This window comes from Neomonachus schauinslandi, chromosome 1 (assembly GCF_002201575.2).
Source record: "Neomonachus schauinslandi chromosome 1, ASM220157v2, whole genome shotgun sequence".
Lineage (NCBI taxonomy): Eukaryota > Metazoa > Chordata > Mammalia > Carnivora > Phocidae > Neomonachus > Neomonachus schauinslandi.
Genome location: NC_058403.1, coordinates 158,080,189 through 158,105,885, shown reverse-complemented (window position 1 = coordinate 158,105,885; position 25,697 = coordinate 158,080,189). Strand labels below are relative to the sequence as shown.

General features: G+C 44.6%; 1 protein-coding gene across 3 annotated transcripts; it reads left to right on the top strand.

The window, feature by feature from the left end:
• Positions 1-489: 489 nt before the first annotated feature.
• On the top strand, positions 490-24,588 carry HMCES (5-hydroxymethylcytosine binding, ES cell specific). 3 transcript variants are annotated; one of them, XM_021695036.1, is made up of 6 exons: positions 490-741; positions 10,283-10,426; positions 10,898-11,023; positions 19,226-19,404; positions 22,310-22,502; positions 23,936-24,588. In XM_021695036.1, the coding sequence occupies exons 1-6, from the start codon at positions 559-561 to the stop codon at positions 24,167-24,169; spliced, it is 1,059 nt and encodes a 352-aa protein (XP_021550711.1). In that variant the 5' UTR covers positions 490-558; the 3' UTR covers positions 24,170-24,588. The 3 variants fall into 3 exon arrangements, with proteins under 3 accessions (XP_021550711.1, XP_044772173.1, XP_044772170.1); XM_044916238.1 differs by lacking the exon at positions 10,283-10,426 and having other exon boundaries at positions 510-741; XM_044916235.1 differs by lacking the exon at positions 10,898-11,023 and having other exon boundaries at positions 510-741.
• The last annotated feature ends 1,109 nt before the right edge of the window (positions 24,589-25,697 follow it).

Below are 25,697 nucleotides of genomic sequence, written 5' to 3'. Positions count from 1 at the left end.
GTTACGTGAGGCGAGGCGAGGCGAGGCGAGGCGGGCGGGCGGCCGGGCCGAGGTGGACGTGAGGTGAGGCGGGGGCGGGCGGGCGGCCGGGCCGAGGTGAACGTGGGGTGAGGCGGGGGCGGGCCGGCGGGCGGGCGGCCGGGCCGAGGTGGACGTGAGGGGCGGCGGGGCGGCGGGGGCCCTGGCCCTAGAGAGCAGGTCGAGTTCCCGCCCGGAGAGCCGGCCTCCTGGCGGCGCAGGCTGCAGTCCTGGAGGTTAGCGGGCGGGAGCCTCTCCCCCCGCCCGCAGTCGGTGCCCCGAGGGTGGGGGAGGAGAGTAGGCGGACCGGAAAGGGTCCGGCGGAGGCAGGGCGTGCTGCTCCAGCAATGACCGCAGCTCGCCCCCGTGCCTCTCTCGGCCGCCGGCTGAGGTGAAGAATGGCGCCTCGGGGCGGGCCGCCTTCCCGCAGTGTATCCGGTCTCGGCGAGGCTGGCACGAGCCGGCGGCGGGGAGACCGTGAGCTAGCGCGACCGCCCCGCCGTGCTCTCCTCTCCAGGCTGTGCCGGGCCGCGCGGGAGCATGTGCGGGCGCACCTCCTGTCACCTGCCTAAAGATGTGCTGGCCCGAGCTTGCGCCTATCGGGACCGGCAGGGCCGGCAGCGGCTCCCCGAGTGGAAGGACCCCGACAAGTACTGCCCCTCGTACAACAAGAGCCCTCAGTCCAACAGCCCAGTGCTTCTGTCGCGACTGCACTTTGAGAAGGTAACCGCTGGTGTCTGTGCCGGGCTGGCTTCTGGGCCCGCAGGGAATGCTCATCCACTTGGGTTGGGTTTGGCGCGCGCTCAGCCTCTGACCCCCCGGGTTCTGACCCCCCGTTGAGCAAAGAGAAGTTTGATCGGTATCTTCTCATCTTAGAAGATGATGCCGTGGGGTGCGTGGGTGGCTCAGTCGTTGGGCGTCTGCCTTCGGCTCAGGTCATGATCCCAGCGTTCTGGGATCGAGCCCCGCATCGGGCTCCCCGCTCAGCGGGGATCCTGCCTCTCCCTCTCCCTCTCCCTCTCCCTCTGCCCCTTCCCTTGCTTGTGTTCCCTCTCTCGCTATCTCTGTCAAATAAATAAATAAAATCTTTGGGGGGGGGGAACACGATGATGCAGTGTTCTTCGGGCTCATTTCAGGGTTCATCGGAATGCATGCCAAATTTATTTGAGCCCCCCTATTTGAATACGCTTAAGACCGCATCTTTCAAACCTCACCGATCATCAGGGTCATTTGAGTATCTTAAAAAAAAAAGATTTCCTGCCCCTTACCAGGCCAGATGAACCAGAATCTCTAGGCCTAGAGCAGGGTTACGACGAGCTAATCTGAAACACCTCTGGGTTTCTTAACATGACGTTTCTATTTTTTTCTGCTTCTGTTTATGTTTGTCTTTTACTGAAACTAGGAACAGATGCGGTTGGTTTGGTTGTCTGAAGTTCAGTTGCACTCATTGTTTCTATAGTATTTACCTCTGTAGTGTTGGAGTGACCAGTAGTTCATAATCATGTTCTGGTTCTTTATCTCCTGAATGTGTGTGTGGGCGTGTGTGTATGCACGTGAGCACCAGTGCTAGTATGCAGTAAATAAAATGCTTAATTCCAGAAATGAATGGTTTTTCCATGTCTTAAGCATTTTATTTATCTTAAGATTGTATTTATTTTATTTAAGATTTTATTTATTTATTTGACAGAGAGACACAGTGAGAGAGGGAACACAAGCAGAGCGAGTGGGAGAGGGAGAAGCAGGCTCCCCGCAGAGCAGGGAGCCTGATGCGGGGCTCGATCCGAAGACCCTGGGATCATGACCTGAGCCGAAGGCAGATGCTTAACGACTGAGCCACCCAGACGCCCCAAGACTGTATTTATTTTAGAGAGACAGCACAAGCGGGAGGGGCAGAGGCAGAGGGAGAGAGAGAGAATCCCAAGCGGACTCCACACTGAGCGAGGAGCCTGATGGGGCTTGATCCCAGGACCCTGAGATCAGGACCCCAGCTGAAACCAAGAGTCAGATGCTCAACTGACTGTGCCACCAAGGTGCCCCTCCGTATCTTAAGCATTTTAAATGCCCTTGGTAGGTTATTAAAAATCATGATTGTTTCCATCCTGGATTTTTATTCTGTTTGATCTGTAATACTTAAATCACTTTATAAAGTCAGTTGTACCCCTGCTACTTATCAGAATTCTTGTGATAATATTGTAGTCAAGGTTCATTTCTATATTATTTGAAATAAGCATACCAAATAACACGATCTTTTTGGTTGAATGAAGCCATATACATGAAATAGTTTATTCTTGAGCTGTTTTTACTGAGTGCATCCTTCCCTGTTGAAACTAAAAACCTTTTTAATGAGAGGGAAATCAAAATAAACAAGTATCATGGGGAACCTTAACTGGAAAAGAATAATAAAACATGTTTCAAAAGAAGGCCTAATTGAAGTGAAAAGAGAGACGGATTAAATGTATGTGCCTTTTTTAGCCTTGGTTCTCTCTATATCACGTCTTTAGAATTATAGAATGAATGTTAGCTGGAAGAAAAATTTGCTTAACAGATGTAAAGACAAGTGTAGAGATATTGTGACTTGTCTTAGGTTACCCAGTAAGTGAGGGGACAGAGCTGGGACTGAGGTCCAGACCACTTTCCGTAACCACTCCAGTGGATGCTTCCTGGAACTAGGAATGGAGAAGGTGGAGCTCCTAGCAAACATAGCTTCCCTCCCTTTCCATCAATGGTATGAATTTACTAATGTAGTATTTTGACTCCACATCGCTAATAAATTTTGTTAAGATTGCTGGGGTTTCCTAATTTTGATAAATAAGGTTACATTTGTCTCAAACCTGTAAGTTGTAAAACAAAATTAGAATCATTTCAGCTGATCATTAATATGTATCAGTGGCCAGCACATGTGTATAGATTGCAGCATTTGCATTTGAAACCACTATTTGCAAATTACTTCCTCTTTCATTTATCTACCCCAGCTCTACCAGCTGTTCTGGTCACAAGTCCAAAAGGGTAGAAGGAAAAGATGACTAATATTGAGCAATATTTTCATTATTTTGGCTTCTCAGCCATTTTCTACTTTTTGTTCCCATTAGGGGGCAGCCTCATGTTTGGGTTTGGCTTAGAATTGTCCAGTGAACACACTAACATTAAAGGTGATGATCAGTGGGATTTGGAAGGTAGGATTTCTCAACCTTGGCACTCTTGACATTTTGGATGGGATGCTGTCCTGTGCATTGCAGAATGTTTAACAGCATTACTGGCCTCTACCCACCAGATGCCAGCAGCATACCCCCCTTTCTCCCTGTTAGATCTTGGTGGTGGGGAAGGGTTGTCAAATTGCATGTTGAGAATGTCAAATTTAGAGTATTGTTGTTTTGCAAATTCCTGATCAGAGATCATTTAAATGACCATTCTATACTGTTACCTCATTTATGCTTTGGATAGGGGGCTCTTCTGCTTGGAAGGCACATTTGATTCTTGAAGAGAGGATTCACAAAAGCTGTTTTTCTTCGTTTTATTTTGTTTTGTTTAAGATTTATTTCAAAAGACAGAGCAAACACACGTGTGCATTAGTGTGGGGAGGGGCAGAGGGAGAGAATCTCAAGCAAACTCCCTGCTGATCACAGATCCCAGAGCATTTGATCTCACAACTCAAGAGTTTTCAACCTGAGCCAAACTCAAGACCAGTTGAGCCACCCAGGCGCCCCAAAAGCCCTGTACATTCTTTCTCTTCCTCCTATCTCACATGAGATTAACACTTGGATTTACATTCTCTACCCTACTTTAAACAGAAATAGTTAGGGGGGGTCCCCAGAAAAAGAAAGATGAGACATAGCTTTCATGACGCAAGAGAAGTCATTTTAGGCCCCCAGCTATTTTCTGTGATCTGTGTCCTACTGGCTTTGCTTGCCTAAGCACACTTTTTTTTTTTTTAAAGATTTTATTTATTGGGGCACCTGGGTGGCTTAGTTGGTTGGGCATCTGCCTTCAGCTGGAGTCATGACCTCTGGGTCCTGGGATCCAGCCCCAAGTCAGGCTCCCTGCTCAGTGGGGAGTCTGCTTCTCCCTCTCCCTCTGCCCCTCCCCCCCACTCCTGCTCCTCTCACGCACGCGCTCTCTTTCTTAGATAAATGGAAATCTTTAAAAATAAAAACTTTATCTATTTGAGGGAGAGTGTGCAGGGGGTGGGGGAGAAGAGGGGCAGAGGGAGAGAGAGGCTCTCAAGCTGACTCCCAGCTGAGCACAGAGTCTGACCTCACAACCCTGAGACCATGAACCCGGTCCACATCAAGAGGACTCTCAACGGAGTGAACTACCCAGGCACCCTAAGCTCACTTCTTGCAAAACTTCCCAGGAGGTGTCAGAATTAACCCACCAAAAAAAAAAACCCTCAATAGTTAAGGATTTTAAGGGAACAAAGGGAATGCAAAACTAACAGTGTCTACCAGGCCAGGAAATAGCCTAACCTTATCAGAGGCAAATCAGTGGTAAAACTCCCAGTGCTGTTTCAGAAGTAAACAAGATCCTGCATTCCTTGCTTGAGATAATGATCCCAAGCCCCACCCAGTTTATTCCCGCTTCAGAGCCTGTGCATAGCCCCTTTACCCTTATCCTACAGTTACCTCTGCTTCTTTATAATGTTAAAGCCTCTGCCCTAGTTGGAGCACAGGCTTCATTAACATAACATAAGATGCATTATAGGCAAGTTTTCAAAGTACGTCTGCGCAGCCTTATGCCCACTTTTACAGGCGATGATAAAGCTCCCCTTTCTGAATATTCATCCTAACCCTAAATAAAAGGAACGGACTCACCACACCCCCATCTCCACTTACCCCCATCTTATTTGCTGCAAATAAAGTTTACTTTGTGTGACAACTCCACCTGGTATAGTCTCTGTCTGTAACTCACCAAGGAGCAAATTCATGTTAAGTTCAGCTATGCTACCATTTCTTCCAGGGTAGTCTTTTCCTTACTTACAGTGCATGCTCATTAATTGCCTTTGTTTTTCCTGCCTCTTGGCATACAATATAACCAGGCTTCCTCTGTCTTTAAGGGGAAGAATACACACACATGTATACATATATATACATACACATATATACACACACACAGTTGATCCTCATTATTTTGTAGATTTCAAGTTGCAGATTTGCCTACTTTCTAAAATGATTTGTATTCCCCAAAATAATACTCATGTTGCTTTTGAAGTCATTCATGGACGTATAGAATAGAGGAAATTGAGTCACCCAATGTACACATTCCCAGCAAAGCTCTACCTTCTTGTTTTAGCTCTTACCTTGTAAACAAGTACCCTTCTTGGAGTTGATTTAGTGCTATGTTTTTTGCATTCCTGTGCTTTTTGTTGGTGATTTCACTGTTTAAAATTGTCCCCAAGCATAACGCTAAAGTGCTGGTTTGTATTCTTAAGTGCAAGAAGGTTGTAATATGCCTTACAGGGAAAAACATATTAGATAAACATCATTCAGGCATGAATTAAAGTGCTGTTGGTCATGAATTCAACATTAATGAATCAACTATATGTATTAAAGTGTCTTTAAACAGAAATACAGAACAAGGTTATATACTGCTCAGTTGATAAAAATGTCTCCCTAGGTAGGTGGGAACCTAACCCTGTATTTCCCCTAAGAGCAGCAGTTCACTATTCCACTATTCACTAATTCAGTGTTCACAGTGACTTTGTAGAACCTAACTGCCATGAATAATGAAAATGGAGTGTGTGTGTGTGTGTGTGTGAGAGAGAGAGAAAGAGAAGGAGATTATCTGATAAGGCAAGATTTTGAAAGTAAGAGGACAGGATTTTATAAGGAGCACAATGGAGAGATTAGCTTTAAACAAAAGGGTAGCCTTTTGGAGACAGTACCACCGCTGATGATTCTTATCTTAGAATTGTATCCTCTTGACTTTTCTCTTTCTACTCATTCTTTCTCATTCTACTTTCATTTCTCTAGGTACTTTTTCTTAGATTCTGTTTTCCTTCATTTCTCTGTTTTCTTTTTGTACCCCCAGGTTAAATCCTGTGCTTGATTTATTTTTTTTTAAGATTTATTTATTTGAGAGAGAGAATCTCAAGCAGACTCCTTTCTGAGCACAGAGCCCTATGCAGGGCTCAATCTCAAGACCCTGAGATCATGACCTGAGCCAAAATCAAGAGTTGGACACTTAACTGACTGAGCTACCCAGGAGCCCTGATTTACTTTCTAAGAAACTTTGTCCTCACGACCTTAACAGTCACCTTCACATAGAAAATTTTACTATTTGTTTTTAATTCTAAACTTAGAAAAATACTAAACTATAATCTGTGTGCTTATTTCATGTCATGCATTTAAATGATCCTGCAAAGTAGGTATTGTTCACTCTATTTTGACAGATAAGGAACGTTGAGGGTCCAGGAAGTTGAGACTAGTCCAACCTCGTAAGTAGCAGAGATGGGATTTTTGAACCAGGGTCTTCTTGTAAAGGCTTTATTTTTTTCCTCTATACCAGGGGTTGGCAAACTGGTCCTCGGATCAAATCTAGCCCACTGCCTGTTCTTGTAAAGTTTTATTAAAACACAGCCACGCTCCTTCATTCTTTGTCTGCTTTCATAATACCAGTGGCAGTAGAGTTGAGTTGCTTGAGTCACTGCAACAGAGACTATATGGATTCACAAAGCCAAAAATATTTATTATCTGCCTTTCACAGAGAAAGTTTGCTGACCCATTATTTGTACTATGTTGCCTCTCTCCTAAGCTTTAATTCCATATCTCTGAGTGCTTGTTGGACATAATAAATAGCTGTATTGGATTTTATTCTAGTGACTTTAAACAAACTTTTTGTTCTGTTCACCAGTGAGGGATGAGGACAGAGCATTACAGGTGTGGTTTGTCTCTTCCTTGAAGTCTGAGCTTCACCTGAGAAGACCTGGCATTTGGGGCTAGAATCATCTAGAGCAGGAATGTTACAGAACACAAAAACATCCATTCATTTATCTGTTATCTATGGCTGCTTTGTCCCTGTGACAGTAGTTATATTATAGTTGCAATAGAGACCGTATGACCTGCAAAATCTATAATACTTAGTATCTGGCCATTTCAGAAAAATTTGCCAGCCTCTGATCTAGAGGTATTTTCACTCACTTACCTGGCAATTGGCATTGGTTCTCAATTGAGGCTGTTTACCAGAACACTTATGTGTGTCCTCTCCATGTAGCCTGGGCTTCCTCTCAGCATGACAGTGTTAGGGTGGCTGGATTTCTTACTTGGCAGCTCAGAGCTTCAGAAGGAGTGTCTCCTCAAGCGAGGAAGAAGCTGACACACGTTTTCTGACCTAGTCTTAGAAATCATACAGTGTCACTTGTGCCACATTATGTTGGTTACAAGTGAATCACGGGCCCATCCAGATTTAAGGGAAGGGAACATACACCTCCAGCTCTCAGTGAGAGGAGTGTCAAAGATTTTGCAACCGTTTCTTTAAACTGCTATAGCTACAGACTTGAAAATAAAACAAAGAACTGCTATAGATGTCCCACTGTTATCTGAAATCAACACATCTTTCCCCAAATCAAGCCCCTCTTCAGATTTTTTTCTTTTGCTCATTCTTCTAGGCTTGAAAATTTAATCAGTCCTGTTTTCTTTTCCATTTACCATCACAATTTTGTTTTTAATCTGTCTTTTGGTGTCTTTTATTCTTACTACCATCATGAGACCCACCATATCCTTACCCCCAGACCATCATGGTAGCACCCAGAATGCACTCTTCTGCACACCATATGGAATAGTGTGTCTGTGTGTGTGTGTATATGCACGTGCATGCACGCATAAGTAGGCGTTTTAATCTGTAGATTTAATCAAGTTCTCAAGGGGCCAGTTACTCCCCAAATTTTAACAACCATGTGTTGGGGTCCCCCCAAGGGTACCCCCACATTTGGAGGTTCATTAGGAAGGACTCAACATATAAGGCATATTAAGGCTAAGGTTTGTTACAGTGGAAGGATACATAATAGAATCAGCAAGGGAAAAAGACACCACTAGGAATCTGGGAAAAAATCCATGCACAGTCTTCCTTGTCTTCCCTCCTTCCTGTGAGGGGGGCTACACCAGGCATGTTCCTTCTCCAGCAATGAAAAATGTAATGTGCAGTGTTTCTGCCCGGGGCAACCCATTAGGAACTGAAAGTCCAAGGTGGTTTTTTGTTTTGTTTTGTTTTGTTTTGCTTTGTTTTGTTCCATTTTGTTCTTAAGGATTTTATTTTAGGGTACCTGGGTGGCTCAGTCGGTTAAGGGGCCAACTCTTGATTTGGGCTCAGGTCATGATCTCAGTCCTAGAATTCAACCCCGCATCGGGCTCCATGCTCAGTGGGGAACCTGCTTGAGGATTCTCTCTCTTTCCCTCTGTCTCTCCCCCTACTCTGGCACGCACTCTCCTCTCTCTCAAATAAATAAATCCTTAAAAAAATATTTTATCTTTTTAAAGATTTTATTTATTTGGGGGAGAGAGAGAGGAGCACAAGCAGGGGGAGTGGGAAAGGGAGAAGCAGGGTACCCACTGAGCAGGGAGCCCAATGTGGGGCTCGATCCCAAGACCCTGGGATCATGACTTGAGCCGAAAGCAGACGCTTAACCCACTGAGCCACTGAGGCGCCCCTATTTTATTTTTTTAAATAGGTTCCACACCCAGCATGGGGATTGAACTCATGACCCTGAGATCAAGAGTCACATGGACTGAGCCAGGCCTCCGAAAGCCCAAGGTTTTTATTGGGTACTCTGCCGAGCAAGCACCAAAATTCCAGACTCTCAGAAGGAAAGCAGATGCTAGGCATAAACCTCATTTTTGCACAGACTAGACGCAGTAAACCAAACCATCCTTATCAGTTAGGAAAGGGGGAAAACTCAAAATCCAAGTTCCCAGATGCTGAGGGCCAACCTTGTAAGCAGGCCCTCCAAAAAATAGCATCCTCAGGCTTGCTATTATATTACTTTGCTGCACAAAACCACTTCCTACCCATTCTTGACATTGCCTTTTTGTTCATTTAATTTTTTTAAAGTTTGTTTGCTTTTAATAATCTCTGCACCCATTGAGGGGCTCAAACTTACAACCCCAAGATCAAGAGTCACGTGCTTCTCCAACTGAGCCAGCCAGGCACCCCTGTTCATTTAATTTTACATCTGGTCTTCCCTCCCATCTCTTTGTCTGAATTCTGTACCTCTTGTGGGATCTAATTAAAGAACCACCCCACCCCACCCCTGTCTTTTTGCTCCTTCTGAGGAGTTGATAACTTATCCATTCCATCTCTCACAGATCACTCTCCACTGAACTCCTTTGCTATCTTCATCTGAACCACTTATATGGCCATTAGCCTATTGTATCTCAAATTATTAATAATTTTATGTCTTTGTGGCCTTGCATGTTATCGTGCAAGCCCTTTGAGGTTAAACACTTTTGCATGTGCCCCACGGCACCCTGTGCATGCCTTGATCATAGCATGTACCTCACTGTATTATCATTGTCTGTGACCTGTGCTTCTTGAGAGCTAGGACCACATGAACTGCTAGGCCTAGCACTATGTCTCTCTCATAGGAGGCACTAAGTAACCGTTTACAGACTAAACTTCTTTGTATCCCCCACCCTACCCAAGCAGTATGTCTTACATTCTAATAAATGCTGAAGACCTCAAGTTACTCACATCGTGATAAATCATTAAAATTGTTTTCAAGGGATGCCTGGGTGGCTCAGTTGGTTGAGTGTCTGCCTTCGGCTCAGGTCATGATCCCAGGGTCCTGGGATCGAGCCCCACATTGGGCTCCTTGCTCAGCGGGAGGCCTGCTTCTCCCTCTGCCTGCTATTCCCCCCCTGCCTGTGCTCTCTCTCTCTCTGACAAATAAAATCTTAAAAAAAAAAAAGAACTCTTGGGTCGCTTGGGTGGCTCAGATGGTTGAGCATCTGCCTTCGGCTCAGGTCATGATCCCAGCATTCTGGGATCGAGCCCCATGTCTGGCTCCTGGCTCAGCTGGGAGCCTGCTTCTCCCTCTCCCTCTGCCTCTCCCCCTGCTCATGCTTTCTCTCTCTCTATCTCTGTGTCTCAAATGAATAAATAAAATCTTAAAAAGAAAAAAAAACTTAAATAAATGAAATAAAATCATTTTCAAGTAGAATCTTTCCCTTTTAATAGTCTGTATTTTTTGTATTTCAGTGTAATGTAATGCATGTGCTACATTTGGTTTTCTAAATTTCATTATCTCCTCACTGGATCTTAACCTTTTCCATGACAGGGTGCAGACTCATCTGAACGTATCATTGCTCCCATGCGATGGGGATTGGTCCCATCTTGGTTCAAAGAGAGTGATCCTTCTAAGCTGAAGTTCAACACTTCCAACTGTCGTAGTGATACCATAATGGAGAAATGTTCCTTCAAGGTAGGTAGCAGGTCTAGGGAAAAGGCACATACTCTGTTCTTTTTTCTAGCAGAGCTGTTAGTGCCTTATATACCTGAGAAATATAATAAGGTTCTCCTGGAAAGTGTGTTCCCAGTTGCTAATAATGTTGAGTACTGTTAATATATATTACTGCATAATGAGTCATCCCAAAACTTAGTGGTTTAAAACAAAACTATTGTTATTTCTCATGTTCTGTAGGTTGACTGGGTTCAACTAGACTGTTTTCACTTGGAGGTTCTCATGCACTTAAATTAAATGCAGCTGGAGCTGGAGTACATTATTTAATCTTTTCAACAGCTGTGTGAGTGATGACTTTATGCATAAGAAAAGGGAGTTACAGAGAAATTAAATAACTGCTCTAAGGTCATACATTGGTGGACCTGAGATTTTAACTCAAGTCCATGACACATTCTGTCACTAAGACCCTATCTTACTCACATTTTCCTTCAGGTACCTCTCGGAAAGGGAAGACGCTGTGTCGTTTTAGCAGATGGATTCTATGAGTGGCAGCGATGTGAGGTTACTAGCGAAAGGCAGCCATACTTCATCTACTTCCCCCAAGCCAAAACAGAAAAGGTATTGTCAACAGCATTCACAGTAGATATTTGGAAAGGGCTAGAGAGGCTAATCCAAAGAAGGACATTTTCTTTCTTTCTTCACAGAATTTTTTAAAAAATAAATGCTTTGGGGCGCCTGGGTGGCTCAGTCGTTAAGCGTCTGCCTTCGGCTCAGGTCATGATCCCCGGGTCCTGGGATGGAGCCCCGCATCGGGCTCCCTGCTCAGCGGGGAGCCTGCTTCTCCCTCTCCCACTCCCCCTGCTTGTGTTCCCTCTCTCGCTGTGTCTCTCTCTGTCAAATAAATACATAAAATCTTAACAACAACAAAAAATGCTTTATTAAGGTATAATTCACCGTAAAATTCACCTTTTTTTTTTTTTTTTTAAGATTTTATGTATTTATTTGACAGAGAGAGACAGTGAGAGAGGGAACACAAGCAAGGGGAGTGGGAGAGGGAGAAGCAGGCTTCCCGGGGAGCAGGGAGCCCAATGCAGGGCTCGATTCCAGGGTGCTGGGATCATGACCTGAGCTGAAGGCAGATGCTTAACGACTGAGCCACCCAGGCACCCATAAAATTCACCTTTTGTTGTTGTTGTTGTTAAAGATTTTACTTATTTATTTGAGAGAGAGAGAGAGCACAAGTAGGGGGAGTGGCAGGCAGAGGCAGACAGAGAAGCGGGTTCGCCGCAGAGCAGGGGGAACCCGATGTGGGACTCAATCCCAGGACACCGGGATCATGACTTGAGCTGAAGGCAGTCGCTTAACCAACTGGGCCACCCAGGTGCCCTAAAATTCACCTTTTTAAAATATGCAAGTCAGTGATTTTTTTAGTATATTCAGTTGTACAACCATCACTACTGTCTAACTTTACATTTTCATCACCCTGAAAAGAAGCCCCATATCCATTATCCATCACTCTCTGTTTCCTATTTCCCCCGGCCCAGGCAACCACTAATCTTTTGGTCTCTGTAGTTTTGCCTATATTGGACATTTAATATATTTAGAATCATACAATATGTGGTCTTTTGTGTCTGACTTCTTTTACTCAGTATTACGTTTTCAGGGTTGATCCATGTGGTATCGTGTGTCACCACTTCATTGCTCGTTTATGGCTTATCCATTGTATGGATAGGCCATGTTTTGTTTATTCATTCACCAGTTGATGGACACTTGGGTTGTTTCTGCTTTTGACTGCTACAAATAATGCTGTTGTGGACATTGATTTACAAGTTTTTGTATGAATATATGTTTTAATTTCTCTTAGGTTTATGCCTAGGGGTAGATTTGCTAGGTCACATGGTGACTCTATATTTAACAATCCCCTCATAGAACTCTCATTTTAAGGGACGCCTGGGTGGCTCAGTCAGTTAAGCGTCTGCCTTTGGCTCAGGTCATGATCCCGGGGTCCTGGGATTGAGTCCCACATCGGGCTCCTTGCTCAGCAGAGAGCCTGCTTCTCCCTTAACAGCTGCCCCTCCCCCTGCTTGTTCTGTCTCTCTCTCTCATACAAATAAATAAATGAAATCTAAAAAAAAAAAAAAAAAAAAGAACTCTCACTTTAAGACAAAAAATTTAGCCTGTTCACATAACATTATAAGGAAATTGAAAACAAATAAGACATGCCAACATGTTTTCATTTTAATCACATTTATTGCTTTGATACTGCTAAAGCCTTTGCATTCTCATCACAGTTTGCTTCATTAAAATTGGGAATTATTGTGGGTGGGGAGATGGGGTAACTGGGTGATGGGCATTAAGGAGGGCATGTGATGTGATGAGCCCTGGGTATTATATGCAGCTGATGAATTACTGAACTCTACATCTGAAACTAATGATGTTACTATATGTTGGCTAATTGAATTTAAATTTTAAAAAATTGAGAATTATTGGGGGCGCCTGGCTGGCTCAGTCGATGGAGCATGTGACTCTTGATCTCAGGGTTGTAAGTTCGAGCCCCACTAGGTGTAGAGATTACTTAAAAATAAAATCTTTAGGGCGCCTGGGTGGCTCAGTTGGTTAAGCGACTGCCTTCGGCTCAGGTCATGATTCTGGAGTCTCAGGATCGAGTCCCGCATCGGGCTCCCTGCTCAGCAGGGAGTCTGCTTCTCCCTCTGATCCTCCCCCCTCTCATGCTCTCTCTCTTTGTCTCATTCTCTCTCTCAAATAAATAAATAAAATCTTAAAAAAAAAAATTTTTGAAAAAAAAAAAATAATAAAATAAAATCTTTAGGGGCGCCTGGGTGGCTCAGTCGTTAAGCGTCTGCCTTCGGCTCAGGTCATGATCCCAGGGTCCTGGGATCGAGCCCCACATCGGGCTCCCTGCTCCGTGGGAAGCCTGCTTCTCCCTCTCCCACTCCCGCTGCTTGTGTTCCCTCTCTCGCTGTATCTCTCTCTGTCAAATAAATAAAATCTTTAAAATAAAATAAAATAAAATAAAATCTTTAGGGCGCCTGGGTGGCTCAGTTGGTTAAGCGACTGCCTTCGGCTCAGGTCATGATCCCGGAGTCCCTGGATCGAGTCCCACATCGGGCTCCCTGCTCTGTGGGGAGTCTGCTTTTCCCTCTGACCCTCCCCCCTCTCCTGCTCTCTCTCTCTCATTCTCTCTCTCAAATAAATAAATTTTAAAAAATCTTTAAAAAAATAAATAAAATCTTTAGTAGCACCTGGGTGGGCTTAGTTGGTTAAGCATCCAACTCTTGGTCTCAGCTCAGTTCAAGCCCTACATTGGGCTTCCCGCTGAGTGTGGAGCCTACTTTAAAAAAATAGTAATAAATAAAATCTTTAAAATAAGTAAATAAATTAACAGTCAGAATTCTGGGGCTTCTTTCTTGAGGGAACCAATCCATAAGATTTCTGGTGCTTAGCTTTTCCGACTAGAAATTATATATCCGAAAAGAGCATTTTCCTCTGGCACTCTTCTTGAGAGACTTTTAAGCACTTGTGTGGATTAAGTAGGACGGCACGTTCTCAATTCTATCTAATTTTTCTTCCCTATCAAAATGTATCTGGGGGCGCCTGGGTGGCTCAGTCAGTTAAGCATCCAACTCTCGATCTTGGCTCAGGTCTTGATCTCAGGGTCTTGAGTTCAAGCCCCACACTGGGCTCTAGCTGGCCATGGAGCCTACTTAAAAATGTATCTGTTTGTTCAAAGGACATTTATTAACCATATACCATTGTATATGGTCCTGCTGCTAGTCTCCTGGAAGTTCAGAAGACATGATTTCTATCCTTGAAGCTCCACTGCCAAGACACCCAAGTCAACAGTCACAGGCTAATGCTCAAGGAAGGCATGCTTGTAAGGTTATGGGGGCATAGAGGAGAGCATATAACTCAGACTGGGGCATCACAGAAGGCTTCCTAGAGGAAGGAATTTTGGGGTGTTTAGAAGATTTACATTTGATATAATTATCAATCTGATGGGGTTAAAAATTCACTATTTTGCTAGTTGTTTTGTTTCATTAGCTTTTTTTTCCTTTTCTCATTTTTTTCCTGGCTGCTTTTAAATTGAGTACTTTTTATGATTCTATTTTGTCTCCACTGTTGGCTTATTATTTTTACTTCTTTAAGAAATTTTTTTTAAGATCTTACTTATTTAGGGGCACCTGGGTGGCTCAGTCGTTGGGCGTCTGCCTTCGGCTCAGGTCATGATCCCAGGGTCCTGGGATCGAGCCCTGCATCGGGCTCCCTGCTCAGCAGGAAGCCTGCTTCTCCCTCTCCCACTCCCCCTGCTTGTGTTCCCTCTCTCGCTGTCAAATAAACAAAGTCTTAAAAAAAAAAAGATTTTATTTATTTATTTGAGAGAGAGTGAATGAGAGAGAGAGCACGCACAAGCAGGGGGAGCAGCAAGCAGAGGGAGAGGGAGAAGCAGGCTCCCCACCAAACAGAGCCCAATGTGGGGCTTGATCCCAGGACCCTGGGATTGTTACCTAAGCCAAAGGCAGACACTCAACTGACTGATCCACCCAGGCGCCTCTAAAAAATGTTTTTGATAGCTGCTCTCTAGGATACATTTTATTTTTATTTTTAAGATTTTACTTATTTATTTGTCAGAGCGAGCACAAGCAGGGGGAGCGGAAGGCAGAGGAGAAGCAGGCTCCCGCTGAGCAAGGAGCCCGATGTGGGACTCGATCCCAGGACCCTAGGATCATGACCTAAGCTGAAGGCAGACACTTAACCGACTGAGCCACCCAGGCGTCCCAATAGGATACATTTTAAATTAATAATCTGCATTCAAAGAATAAACTGCTTCTTGTGTAGTATAAGAACTTTATAACAGTATATTCCTGATTCCTCCCATCTTTTGGTATATTGTCATAGGTTTTACTTTTTCATATGCTATAAACTCAACAATACATGCTACTATTTTGCTTTAGTCAATTATATTTTAGAGTGATAAAAAAATACGTTTTACATTTACCCTAATTTGTAGCCATTTCCATGGATCTTTACTTTTTGGGTAGATCCAGGTTTCTATCTGGTATCAATTCCCTTAAGCTTAAAGAACTTCTTTTAATACCTCTTGTAGTAGGGCGCCTGGGTGGCTCAGTCGTTAAGCGTCTGCCTTCGGCTCAGGTCATGATGCCAGGGTCTTGGGATGGAGCCCCGCATCGGGCTACCTGCTCGGCGGGAAGCCTGCTTCTCCCTCTCCCACTCCCCGTGCTTGTGTTCCTGCTCTCTCTATCTCTCTCTCTGTCAAATAAATAAAATCTTTAAAAAAAAAAATACCTCTTGTAGTGTAGGCCTGCAGGTAATGAATTCTATTTTTGTTTGTCCAAAAAACCATCTAGTTCATTTTTTTAATCATCATGATTGTCTTTATGAGCTATAACTTACATTTAATAAAATTCACCCTTTTAAAGTGTATAGTCGTTTTAGTATTCAAAATGTTGGGTAACCATCATCACTGTCTAATTTCAAAACATTATTATCACCCCAAAAAGAAACCTCATGCCCATTTTTTAATTCAGTTAGCCAACATACAGTACATCATCAGTTTCAGATGTAGTGTTCAGTAATTCATCAGTTGTGTATAACACCCAGTGCTCATCACATCACATGCCCTCCTTAATGTCCATCACCCAATTACCCCATTACCCCATCCCCCCACCCACCTCCCCTCCAGCAACCCTCAGTTTGTTTCCTAGAGTTAAGAGCTTCTTGTGATTTTTCTCCCCCGTGCCCATTTTTAGTCCTTTTCTGCCCCCAGCACCTGGCATCACTGTCTGCATTTTTGAATGGTGTTTTCACTTTGTATAGAATTTTGGGTTGGCAGTTTTTTGGGTTTTTTTCCAGCACTTAAAAAAAAATACTCCATTGCCTCTGGCTCTTCTAGTTTCTTTTGAGAAGTCTACTGTAATTTTTATCTTTTTTCTTCTGTTTGTAATGTGTGCTTCCAACATCCTCTTTGCCTAATGCCTTCAAGATTTTCTCTTTGGTTTTCAGCAGTTTGAATATGATATGTGTAGTTTTTATACATTTTGGCATGTTCTCTGAGCCCCCTCAGATCTGTGATTTGATGCTTTCATAATTTTTGGTAAATTTTCATCCATCATATATTCAGGTATTTCTTCTTACCCATTGCTCTTCACTTTCTGGGATTCTAATTACACATATTAGACAATTTGATATTGTCCCATAGTTCTTGAATGTTCTCTTCTGCGTATTTTATTTTTCTCTGTGCATTAGTTTGGGTAGTTTTTATTGTCAAGTCTTCTTTCTTACTTTGCCAAGGTTTCTTCTCTGTGAATGTATGTTGTCTACGTTTTCTACAAGAGCCTTTAACATATTAAACTTATTTTAAATTCCCTTTCTGATAGTTTTAGTATTTGGGAAAAGAAATATCTTTTTTTTTTTAAGATTTTATTTATTTATTACAGAGAGAGAGTTAGAGAGAGAGAGCACAAGCAAGGGGAGCGGCAGGCAGAGGGAGAAGCAGGCTCCCCACCAAGCTGGGAGCCCGATGCAGGGCTCGATCCTAGGACCCTGGGATCATGACCTGAGCCGAAGGCAGACACTTAACCGCCTGAGCCACCCAGGCGCCCCGGGAAAAGAAATATCTTGAGTCTGGTTCTGTTGATTTCTACGTCTCTTGGCAGTTCATTGGGTTTTCTGGCTTTTTTGTTTGTCTTGTAATTTTTGATTGATTGCCATACATAGAGACTGAGATAAATAATTATGTCTGGGAATGGATACACTTACCCTTCTAATAGGCCATTAGTGTGTGAGGTTGAGCCGATCTTATTAGGAGTTGAACTGGGTTTGTTGTTACAATTACCTTTACTCACTATAGGCTTTAAATTTCTCTGTGCCATCTTGTGTTCAGGGTAAGGGTGATTCTCCAGACAGTTTTTCTCAGTAGCCCTGCTTTCAGCTGTAGTACCTCCCTTTTAGGCCCGTGCTTTGGAAAGGATCTCTCTATGCTCTTGCCCCTTCCCTAGAATTAGGCTGCTGTTCCTGTCGGTGTGATGCTTGCTGATATAAAGGGTGGGAGAGTGTTCATTGTCTTCATACAGCCTCATTCTCAGGCAGATCTGTGGCCCTGGCTGTCAGGCTCAGGCTTTCTCAGGGATCCTACTCCTTCCCCAGGGGAGTAGAGGGATTTTTCATTTACCTTTCCCCAGACTCATTGGGTCTTTACCTGTATCTTAGGGGCAGTAGGCTTTATTACCCATACCCTGGCCCCTTAAGGCTTTTGCTCCTTAGAGGAGAAATGACTGGGTGAGGCTTTCATGCCTTTCCTGATGTAAGAGAGCTCCCCTCTTCTAGGCATGCACCAGCAAGGCAGGCTTTCTCTAGTCTCCTGCTCTGCCCCCATCTTTCTTGTGAGCAGCTGGGGAAGTTGATGGAGAAGAACCAGCAAGCTGGGCGGGCGCCTGGGTGGCTCAGTCGTTAAGCGTCTGCCTTCAGCTCAGGTCATGATCCCAGGGTCCTGGGATCGAGCCCCGCATCGGGCTCCCTGCTCAGCGGGAAGTCTGCTTCTCCCTCTCCCACTCCCCCTGCTTGTGTTCCCTCTCTCGCTGTCTCTCTCTCTGTCAAATAAATAAATAAAATCTTTAAATTAAAAAAAAACAACAAAAAAAAAAACAGCAAGCTGATGCGAACTCCCCAGACATCCACAGCTCCCAGGGGTTCTGGGCTCTCAGGCCAGCCCATACACTGCTTTTAGCAATTTGGTAATAATTTTATCTGAATGAAGGCCTGTTTTTCTCCTTTTGCCACCAGTCAGCCAGTACTTATGTCTCTATCTTCCCTTGGAGGCCCCTGTCTTCTCCTAAAGTTCACGCCAGTTGGTTGCCCAGTGACCTCAGTTTTCTGATGAGTTTAAGAAAAGTTATGATTTTGGGGGCGCCTGGGTGGTTCGGTCGGTTAAGCATCCAACCCTTGGTATGATAGGTCTGGATCTCAGGTTCATGAGTTCAAGCCCCACACTGGGCTCCACGTGGGGCTTGAAAATAAAAAAAATAAGAAAAGATAAAATAATAAAAATGAAAAGTTATGATTTTTGTAGATTATCTAGCTCTTTTCTTATTGTTAGGGTGGAGGGGGTACTCTTCCCAGCTTTCTGTATTTTGGTCTTGAACTGAATCTTAAATGGCAAGTAGGAGCTGGCATGATGAGAAATGGCAGGACATTTTGGGCAGAGGAAGTTGCTCTGGCAAGATAAAAAGGCATGAAATTGCACACAGGCTTAATTTATAGACCGCTGGATTTGGTTCAAATTAAAATTATTTTATCTTTTTTTTAAGATTTTATTTATTTATTTGACAGAGAGAGATCACAAGTAGGCAGAACAGGCAGGCAGAGGGAGAGGGAGAAGCAGGCTCTCTGCTGAGCACGGAGCCTGATGCAGGGCTCAATCCCAGGACCCTGGGATCATGACCTGAGCTGAAGGCAGACGCTCAACCGACTAAGCCACCCAGGCGCCCCTCAAATTAAAATTATTAGTAAAAGCTAGAATGATGGGCTGGATTGTGAAAGGCCTGAATGCCCATTGGTGATGTTGGATTGTATTCTGAAAGCATTAAGGATCCATAAATCCATAGCTTCGGTGGGTACTTGCCATTAAACTTCTTACTTTTGGGACAGTGGGTCAAGAGGAGTTAATAACACATGGGCTGAAGTACTTGTAAGATGATTGCCATGTTAAGTCTGTAGTAGTACCCAACCTATGTGTAGGAGGGGGCTGCTGAGTATTAATCTGCCCATGTATTTTGCTTCCAGTCAGGTAATGTTGGTGCCGTGGACAGTCCCGAGCACTGGGAGAAAGTCTGGGACAACTGGAGGCTGCTGACAATGGCGGGGATCTTTGACTGCTGGGAGTCCCCAGAAGGAGACCTCCTGTATTCCTACACCATCATCACAGTCGATTCCTGCAAAAGCTTGAATGACATTCACCCTAGGCAAGTCACAGTTCTTATCCCTGGGTCCGAAAGGATTCAGAGGAGGGTTTGTACTCTGCTTTTAGATAAGTAGCTTTTGGATTCAGTGCACAAGTTTAGAGGGTAGCAGTTGCTTTGCAAAATACAGTTATGGTCAGTTTGGCTATAATATGACATGCATTCCTAAAAGTCACTACATTGTGCCAGACTGTACAGTGAAAACCCAAGAACTTATGGGAAAAGCAGGGTTAGGGGGACAACACCTAAAAATTTATCAGGAACACGTTAAAAAATAATAGGGATCTATTAAAAACAGTACCACAGTTGTCTACATAGATATTACATTAAATATGGCACTTTACCTTAGAAAGTTCCAGAATTTGCTTGTGGAAAATGAGTGTCAGAGAAATTGTAGCTTATAAGCTATCGTGAAATGGAGGGAAGATTACGCAAAATTTGTGCTCTTTTGTGGCCTTAAATCCTGGGGCATGTTTTTCTGCCTTTGAAATTTTCCTTCAAGGGGTGCCTGGGTGGCTCAGTTGGTTAAATGTTTGTCTTCGGCTCAGGTCATGATCTGATCTCGGGGGTAAAAAAAGAAATGTTGGGGGTGCCTGGGTGGCTCAGTTGGTTAGGTGTCTGCCTTTGGCTCAGGTCATGGTCTCAGGGTTATGGGATTGAGCCCCATGAGGGCTCTCTGTTCAGCAGGGAGTCTGCTTCTCCCTCTCACTCTCCTCTGTGCTCTTGCTCTCTCGTGCTCTCTCTCAAATAAATAAAATCTTTTTTTTTTTTTTTAAGATTTTATTTATTTGAAAGAGCGAGAGAGCACAAGTGGGGGAATGGGAGAGGGAGAATGGGCTCCCTGATCAGCGGGAGCCTGCTTCTCCCTCTCCCACTCCCCCTGCTTGTGTTCCCTCTCTCGCTGTCTCTTTTTCTGTCAAATAAATAGAATCTTAAAAAAGAAAAAGAAATGTTCCTTCAAGGCATGCATTTATAAGAGATATGTAATCAAAATTGAACATTTTGATCCAGTGTATAGCCCCCTTCTGCAATTAACTACTTTATTAACTGCCGAAAATTCTTCCAACACTTTCATTCATGTTCATGTCTTCTCCTGACGCTGAAAGCTTTGGAAATTCCATCACTGTTTGAAACCACCAAGCCATTCATTACTAGCACTCAGAGGAGCCACTTCTGTGGTATTTCAGATAGTGCATTCTCTTTTTGAGAAAGCAGTTTTTTCACTATTTGGCATTCAGTCCATATGATAAAGAATCTCTTCATTGTTTCTGTTTCTGTTCCTTTAGGCCTGATTGATACTGACTTCATGATACTTCTTGAAGTTGTTGCAGTCATAGACATTCCTTTTATTTTCACAATATTGTCACTGGTGGATTCCTTTATGTCTGTTGCTAAGGAGATACCACATGTTCTCTTTTTACTTTGAAGATGCTCTAATAGTTCAAGCTTCTTGTCAGTACTTAAAAATTTTCCACCTACATGCACTGCTTCGCATGTTTTGAGCTACAAAGCTTTGACATGTGTGAGATGTTGAATGAAGAGGGTTTTTTATATAGGGAGAAGTTCACAAATGCAAAATAAGAGCAAAACACAACTTTGGAAGATAACGTGTAGTGAATCACAACGCAGTAGCTGTCAATGTTTGAGGTGTGTGTACGTGTGCATTCTTTGAGTTCCTAGAAGGCTCCGTTCAGCTTGGTGCAGTTGCCTGTGCGTTCACCTTGTGTTTCTCACAGACAAAACTATAAACACAAAATTTTTATTATGCTGAAATTGCTCTCTAACATAGCAATCACATTGGAACAGGCGACATTTTAAAAACAAGCATTAGCAGGGGCACCTGGGTGGCTCAGTTGGTTAAGTGTCTGCCTTCGGCTCAGGTCATGATCTCAGGGTCCTGGGAACGAGCCCCAGGTTGAGCTCCCTGTTCAGCGGGGAGTCTGCTTCTCCCTCTGTCTGCCGCTCCCCTTGCTCTTGCTCTCGCTCGCTCTCTCCTCTGTCGAATAAATAATCTTAAAAGAAAAAGAAAAAAAGTAAAGCGCTCCCAACTACTTCCAACTGAACTATATAATGCAATGCAGAGATGCCATTCATCAGAAACTAAATTTTTTTTTAAGATTTATTTATTTATTTGAGACAGAGCTAGCGAGCAGGGGGAAGAGGCAGAGGGAAAGAATCTCAAGCAGACTCCCACTGAGCGTGGAGCCCGGTGTGGGGCTCCATCTCATGACCCTGAGATCATGATCTGAGCCAAAATCAAGAGTCAGACACTTAACCCACTGAGCCACCCAGGCGCCCCAATTGTAAAGTATTTTTTAAAGTACATGTTTGATTTGTTGAAGTTACGACTTTTAATTATTAAAATAGATGTTCATGCATTTATCTCCTAAAATCAACTGTGCCACCCACCAGTGAATGTGTGGCATGCTTCACATTGGCCTAGGACATAAAACTGGAAGCTAAACATAGGATCTTTTCCTACTATCTCCAGGAGTCATCTTAGGCGGCAGCATCCTTGCTTCCTGAGGCATAGTTTCCTAGAGTTCACAATTACGTGAATAACTCTTTCTTACTGTAAATCTAGAGATTATTACTGATAGACAAATTGTCCCTTTAATTCTAGGCTTAGTCCTAGAAAGTTCACCAATCAGGATGTACACTGGAGTGCACTGGATCCAGTCATAGCACTATTCATTGTCTTTGCCATGAAACTTTGTAAGCTAGCTCTTCTAGGGTTGAATTTTGTGCCCTGTCAAGTTGTGGTCAGGGGACACTTGGCAGCAAATCGGCACATGAGGTGTAGAGAGAGGACAAGCTTTTCCTTAGGATGATTTGTGCTGACTCAGGTCTCCCTTCTGTCCCTACCCTCCCTCTCCCTCCCAGCTAATATCTCTACCTCACTGACTAGGATGCCTGCCATATTAGATGGAGAGGAGGAAGTCTCTAAATGGCTTGACTTTGGTGAGGTCTCCACTCGGGAAGCTCTGAAGTTAATCCACCCCACAGAGAACATCGCCTTCCATCCAGTCTCTTGCGTGGTGAACAACACCCGAAACAACACTCCTGAATGTCTGGCTCCTCTCAACTTACTGGTCAAAAAGGTAGGGGCCTGTGACTGATGGTCCTTTCTGAACTTTCTGTCTTCTGTCAGAATATCTTTTTCTTTTAGGATATGGCCTTTCACTATTAGCTTTAATTTAAACCTTCCAAGACTCACATTTCCTTATGTATGGCAAGGTTAAGCAGAGCGCTATTCTCAAAGCTGGCTGTGACTCAGATTCCTCAGGAGAGCTCTTTCAAAATAAAAATGTTGGACCCTATCTAGACCTATTAAGTCAGTATTCAGGGCTGGCTGGGCCTGGGCTTCTGTGTCATTAAAAGCTGCTTCAGTGAGTCTGATAAACCAAGTTTGAGGACTCCTAATCTAGAGGGTGACTGTAAGAAAGACAGAGGAGCCCTTGTCCATAACTGTATCTTTGTCCGCAACTGTGGAGTTTTTTTCTGTCTTTTTTCTGTACCTCTGCTTTCCCAACTACAAGTTGGAGGAGTTCCAATCCTTATACTCCTTCAGGAGGATTTGAGAACATTCCTGCCATGAACTTTAACTTTTTTAGAATTGGCAAGGAAGGATCCAGTTGTATTTTGAAGGGAAGGTGAACAGGCCAAAGACCTTCAGTGGGAATAGAAGTTCCAGAGCAAAGGTTTAGGAATAGCAGCTGTTTCCAGGTGGCACCGAGGGACTTAAGTAGTGTTCCAAGAATAGACATCTTAGAATGCCTGAGACGTGTTAAGGACAATGATTACAAAACAGCTACCCCCCATTTTTCTGAAAGTTTCTAAGTTTTCCATACTCCATGTCATCTTTTTTCTTTTGTCTCAGTTCTCTGCAAACTCCTGCAATCCTGATCCTTTTATTCATTAGATGTCTCTAAAAATGTAATGATACACATTCATTTTGTGCTGGACACTATCCCATTTCTGCTATGGTCTTTACTCCTGAAGAATTCCCATTCTGGACAAGTGGCATTATGGGAATTCAGAACCTTCCGTTCAGGGTTGGGCTGCAGGTGTGAGAGAGCAGGAGGGAGCAGTGCCGGTCGAGGAGAGGCTGCACAGTGGGGAAACAGGTCAGCCTGTTCAGCCTTAGCTGAATCCTTAATCCTGGTGACTGAAACCATTCCTCTTCAGTTTCATTTCCCAGCACTCAGCCTGGTCACACTGAATTATATCCTCTTCCGTGAGAATGCACCTGTTTGGAATGCCTGTCAGCTCTCTTTTCTCACTGACTGGTCCCACACACCTCGTCTTTGAGGCCTGCTCTAAGAGCTCCTCCCTATCCCTTGCACCCCTTGGAGCACACTCAGTTGCTCCTACCTTCTCCCCGCTCCTGACCAGTGGGCCCCATCTGGCTCTCAGTAATATTTTCCAAGCCTGGGTCAGTACCTAATGCCTCTTCCCCTGTTTCTTCCCTTGAAGTTGGCCTGTTCCCAAAAGTTTGAGCTGGGTGGTTTAAACATTTTCTTCTTTCTCCTAGGAGCTCAAGGCAAGTGGTAGTAGCCAGAAGATGATGCAATGGCTGGCCACAAAGTCACCCAAAAAGGAAGAGCCCAAAACACCCCCAAAGGCAGAGTCAGATGTGCCCCAGTGGTCCAGCCAGGTCCTGCAAAAGAGCCCACTCCCCACCAAGAGAGGAGGTGCAGGACTCCTGGAACGATGGCTGAAGCAGGAGAAGGAGGAGCCCGTAGCCAAGCGGCCTCACAACCAGTAACACCGGATTTTCAGACTAAGACTGCGATTTGCTGTACTAAATATTGTTGCTGATAATAGGTGCTTGTGTTGTATGTGTGTGGATTTGCGTTGGGATGAGGTCGCACAGTGTTACTTGACAGTTGTGGATTCATGAGTGAGTGGCTATCCTGGCTGCAACCAGGAACCCACAGTGGAGCAAATGGGCAGCCTGGGAAGAGTAGGGGACCACCACCATCAATAATTCATAGGGTCCTTTATATCTGGTATGACCGGTGGAGCCTTCTCTCAAAGCTAGACCTGCTGGCGGTTCTCAGCCCTGACCTGATACTGCTCACAGAAGGCTGTTTTCTGCTCAGCTGTTGGGTTCTGTCAGCCTATTGGAATTAAGTTCTTAAAACATTGTATTTTTTTCTGAATAAATTATATTTGATAAACTGTTTACATTTCAGAAAATGCTGCTGCAGGGGAAATTCTGGATCTTACTGTTTTCTCCTGGCATCAGTCCTAAGGGATGGATTTTGTCCCAAACATGGAGCACTAAGGCTTTCTGTGAAGGAAACTGCTTTTTTCGGAAACCGCAGAAAGGCTTGGGGTGGGGGTGGGGAGGGGAGTGCTTGTTGCTTTGTTGAGTCTCTCTGTTCACTCAATACTTCGAAGTTTTGTAAATCCTTTAGCTTAAAACCAAGCTGATTGCTTGCCAAACACGACGGGGGGGTGGAGGGGAGGGTGAAGAATGGGGCACAGAGGCCAAGACCCTGTCCTGACCACAGGGACCATAGGATCTGGTTGAGGAGAAGCCCCAGTCACAGCCCACCAAGCCCATCCAGATTCCCAGCCTCTGGGCAGAGCAGGGCACAGAGGGTGACATGGGCTTGGGGCTCCGAGCAGGGCTGCCTAGGGGGCTGATCATCTGCCCCAGCCTGGTCAGAGCCCCTGTGATTTGCTCTGCAGGCTCCTCCTTGGCACTGAACCACTTTATAATTATTTGGAATGGTTGTCTTGTCGTCTCCCCACGCGGCTCATTAGCTCTCTGAAAGCAGGGGCCACTTTTTCACCGTTATTTTCTCCCAATGTTAATGACGTGTAACTACTTGTTAGGTGAATGCGAGCACTTACTACATGCCCCGCCCTGTACTGGGCAAGGAGCGACAGGCATTAACACAAATGACTACACCTGGGAATTGTGCGCGTGTGTGCGCGCGCGCGCCCTGAGGGCATACAAAGAGCCAGGGCCGCCGTCGATGGGGGCTCCAGCAAGGTTCCCGCAAGCCTCGGGGAAGAGAGTGCACAGGCCGCGGGGAGAGCACGCGGGGCGCTGAGACAGGAAGGGGCCTTCCCATGGATCCCGGGGTGGGGCACAGAAGGCTCTCCAGGAGCGCCAGGAGCCGCTCCGCAACTTCCTCTTTGGGGCGTCCGGGAGACCAGGACCGCAAAACGCTGCGCGGGATTCTGGACGGAAGTGGGCCAACGCGCGCGGGGGAGACGGGGCGGAACGGGCTCCGAGCGCTCCTCGGGTGGCAGGCCGCCCACTGCGATTGGGCCCCCGC

Excerpts from the sequence above, each read along its gene's own strand:
- HMCES (XM_021695036.1), top strand. The coding sequence starts at position 559 with ATGTGCGGGCGCACCTCCTGTCACCTGCCTAAAGATGTGCTGGCCCGA. Across the intron at positions 742-10,282 it reads CGCGACTGCACTTTGAGAAG|GGTGCAGACTCATCTGAACG; the intron begins GTAACCGCTGGT and ends TTTCCATGACAG. Across the intron at positions 19,405-22,309 it reads TTGAATGACATTCACCCTAG|GATGCCTGCCATATTAGATG; the intron begins GCAAGTCACAGT and ends CTCACTGACTAG.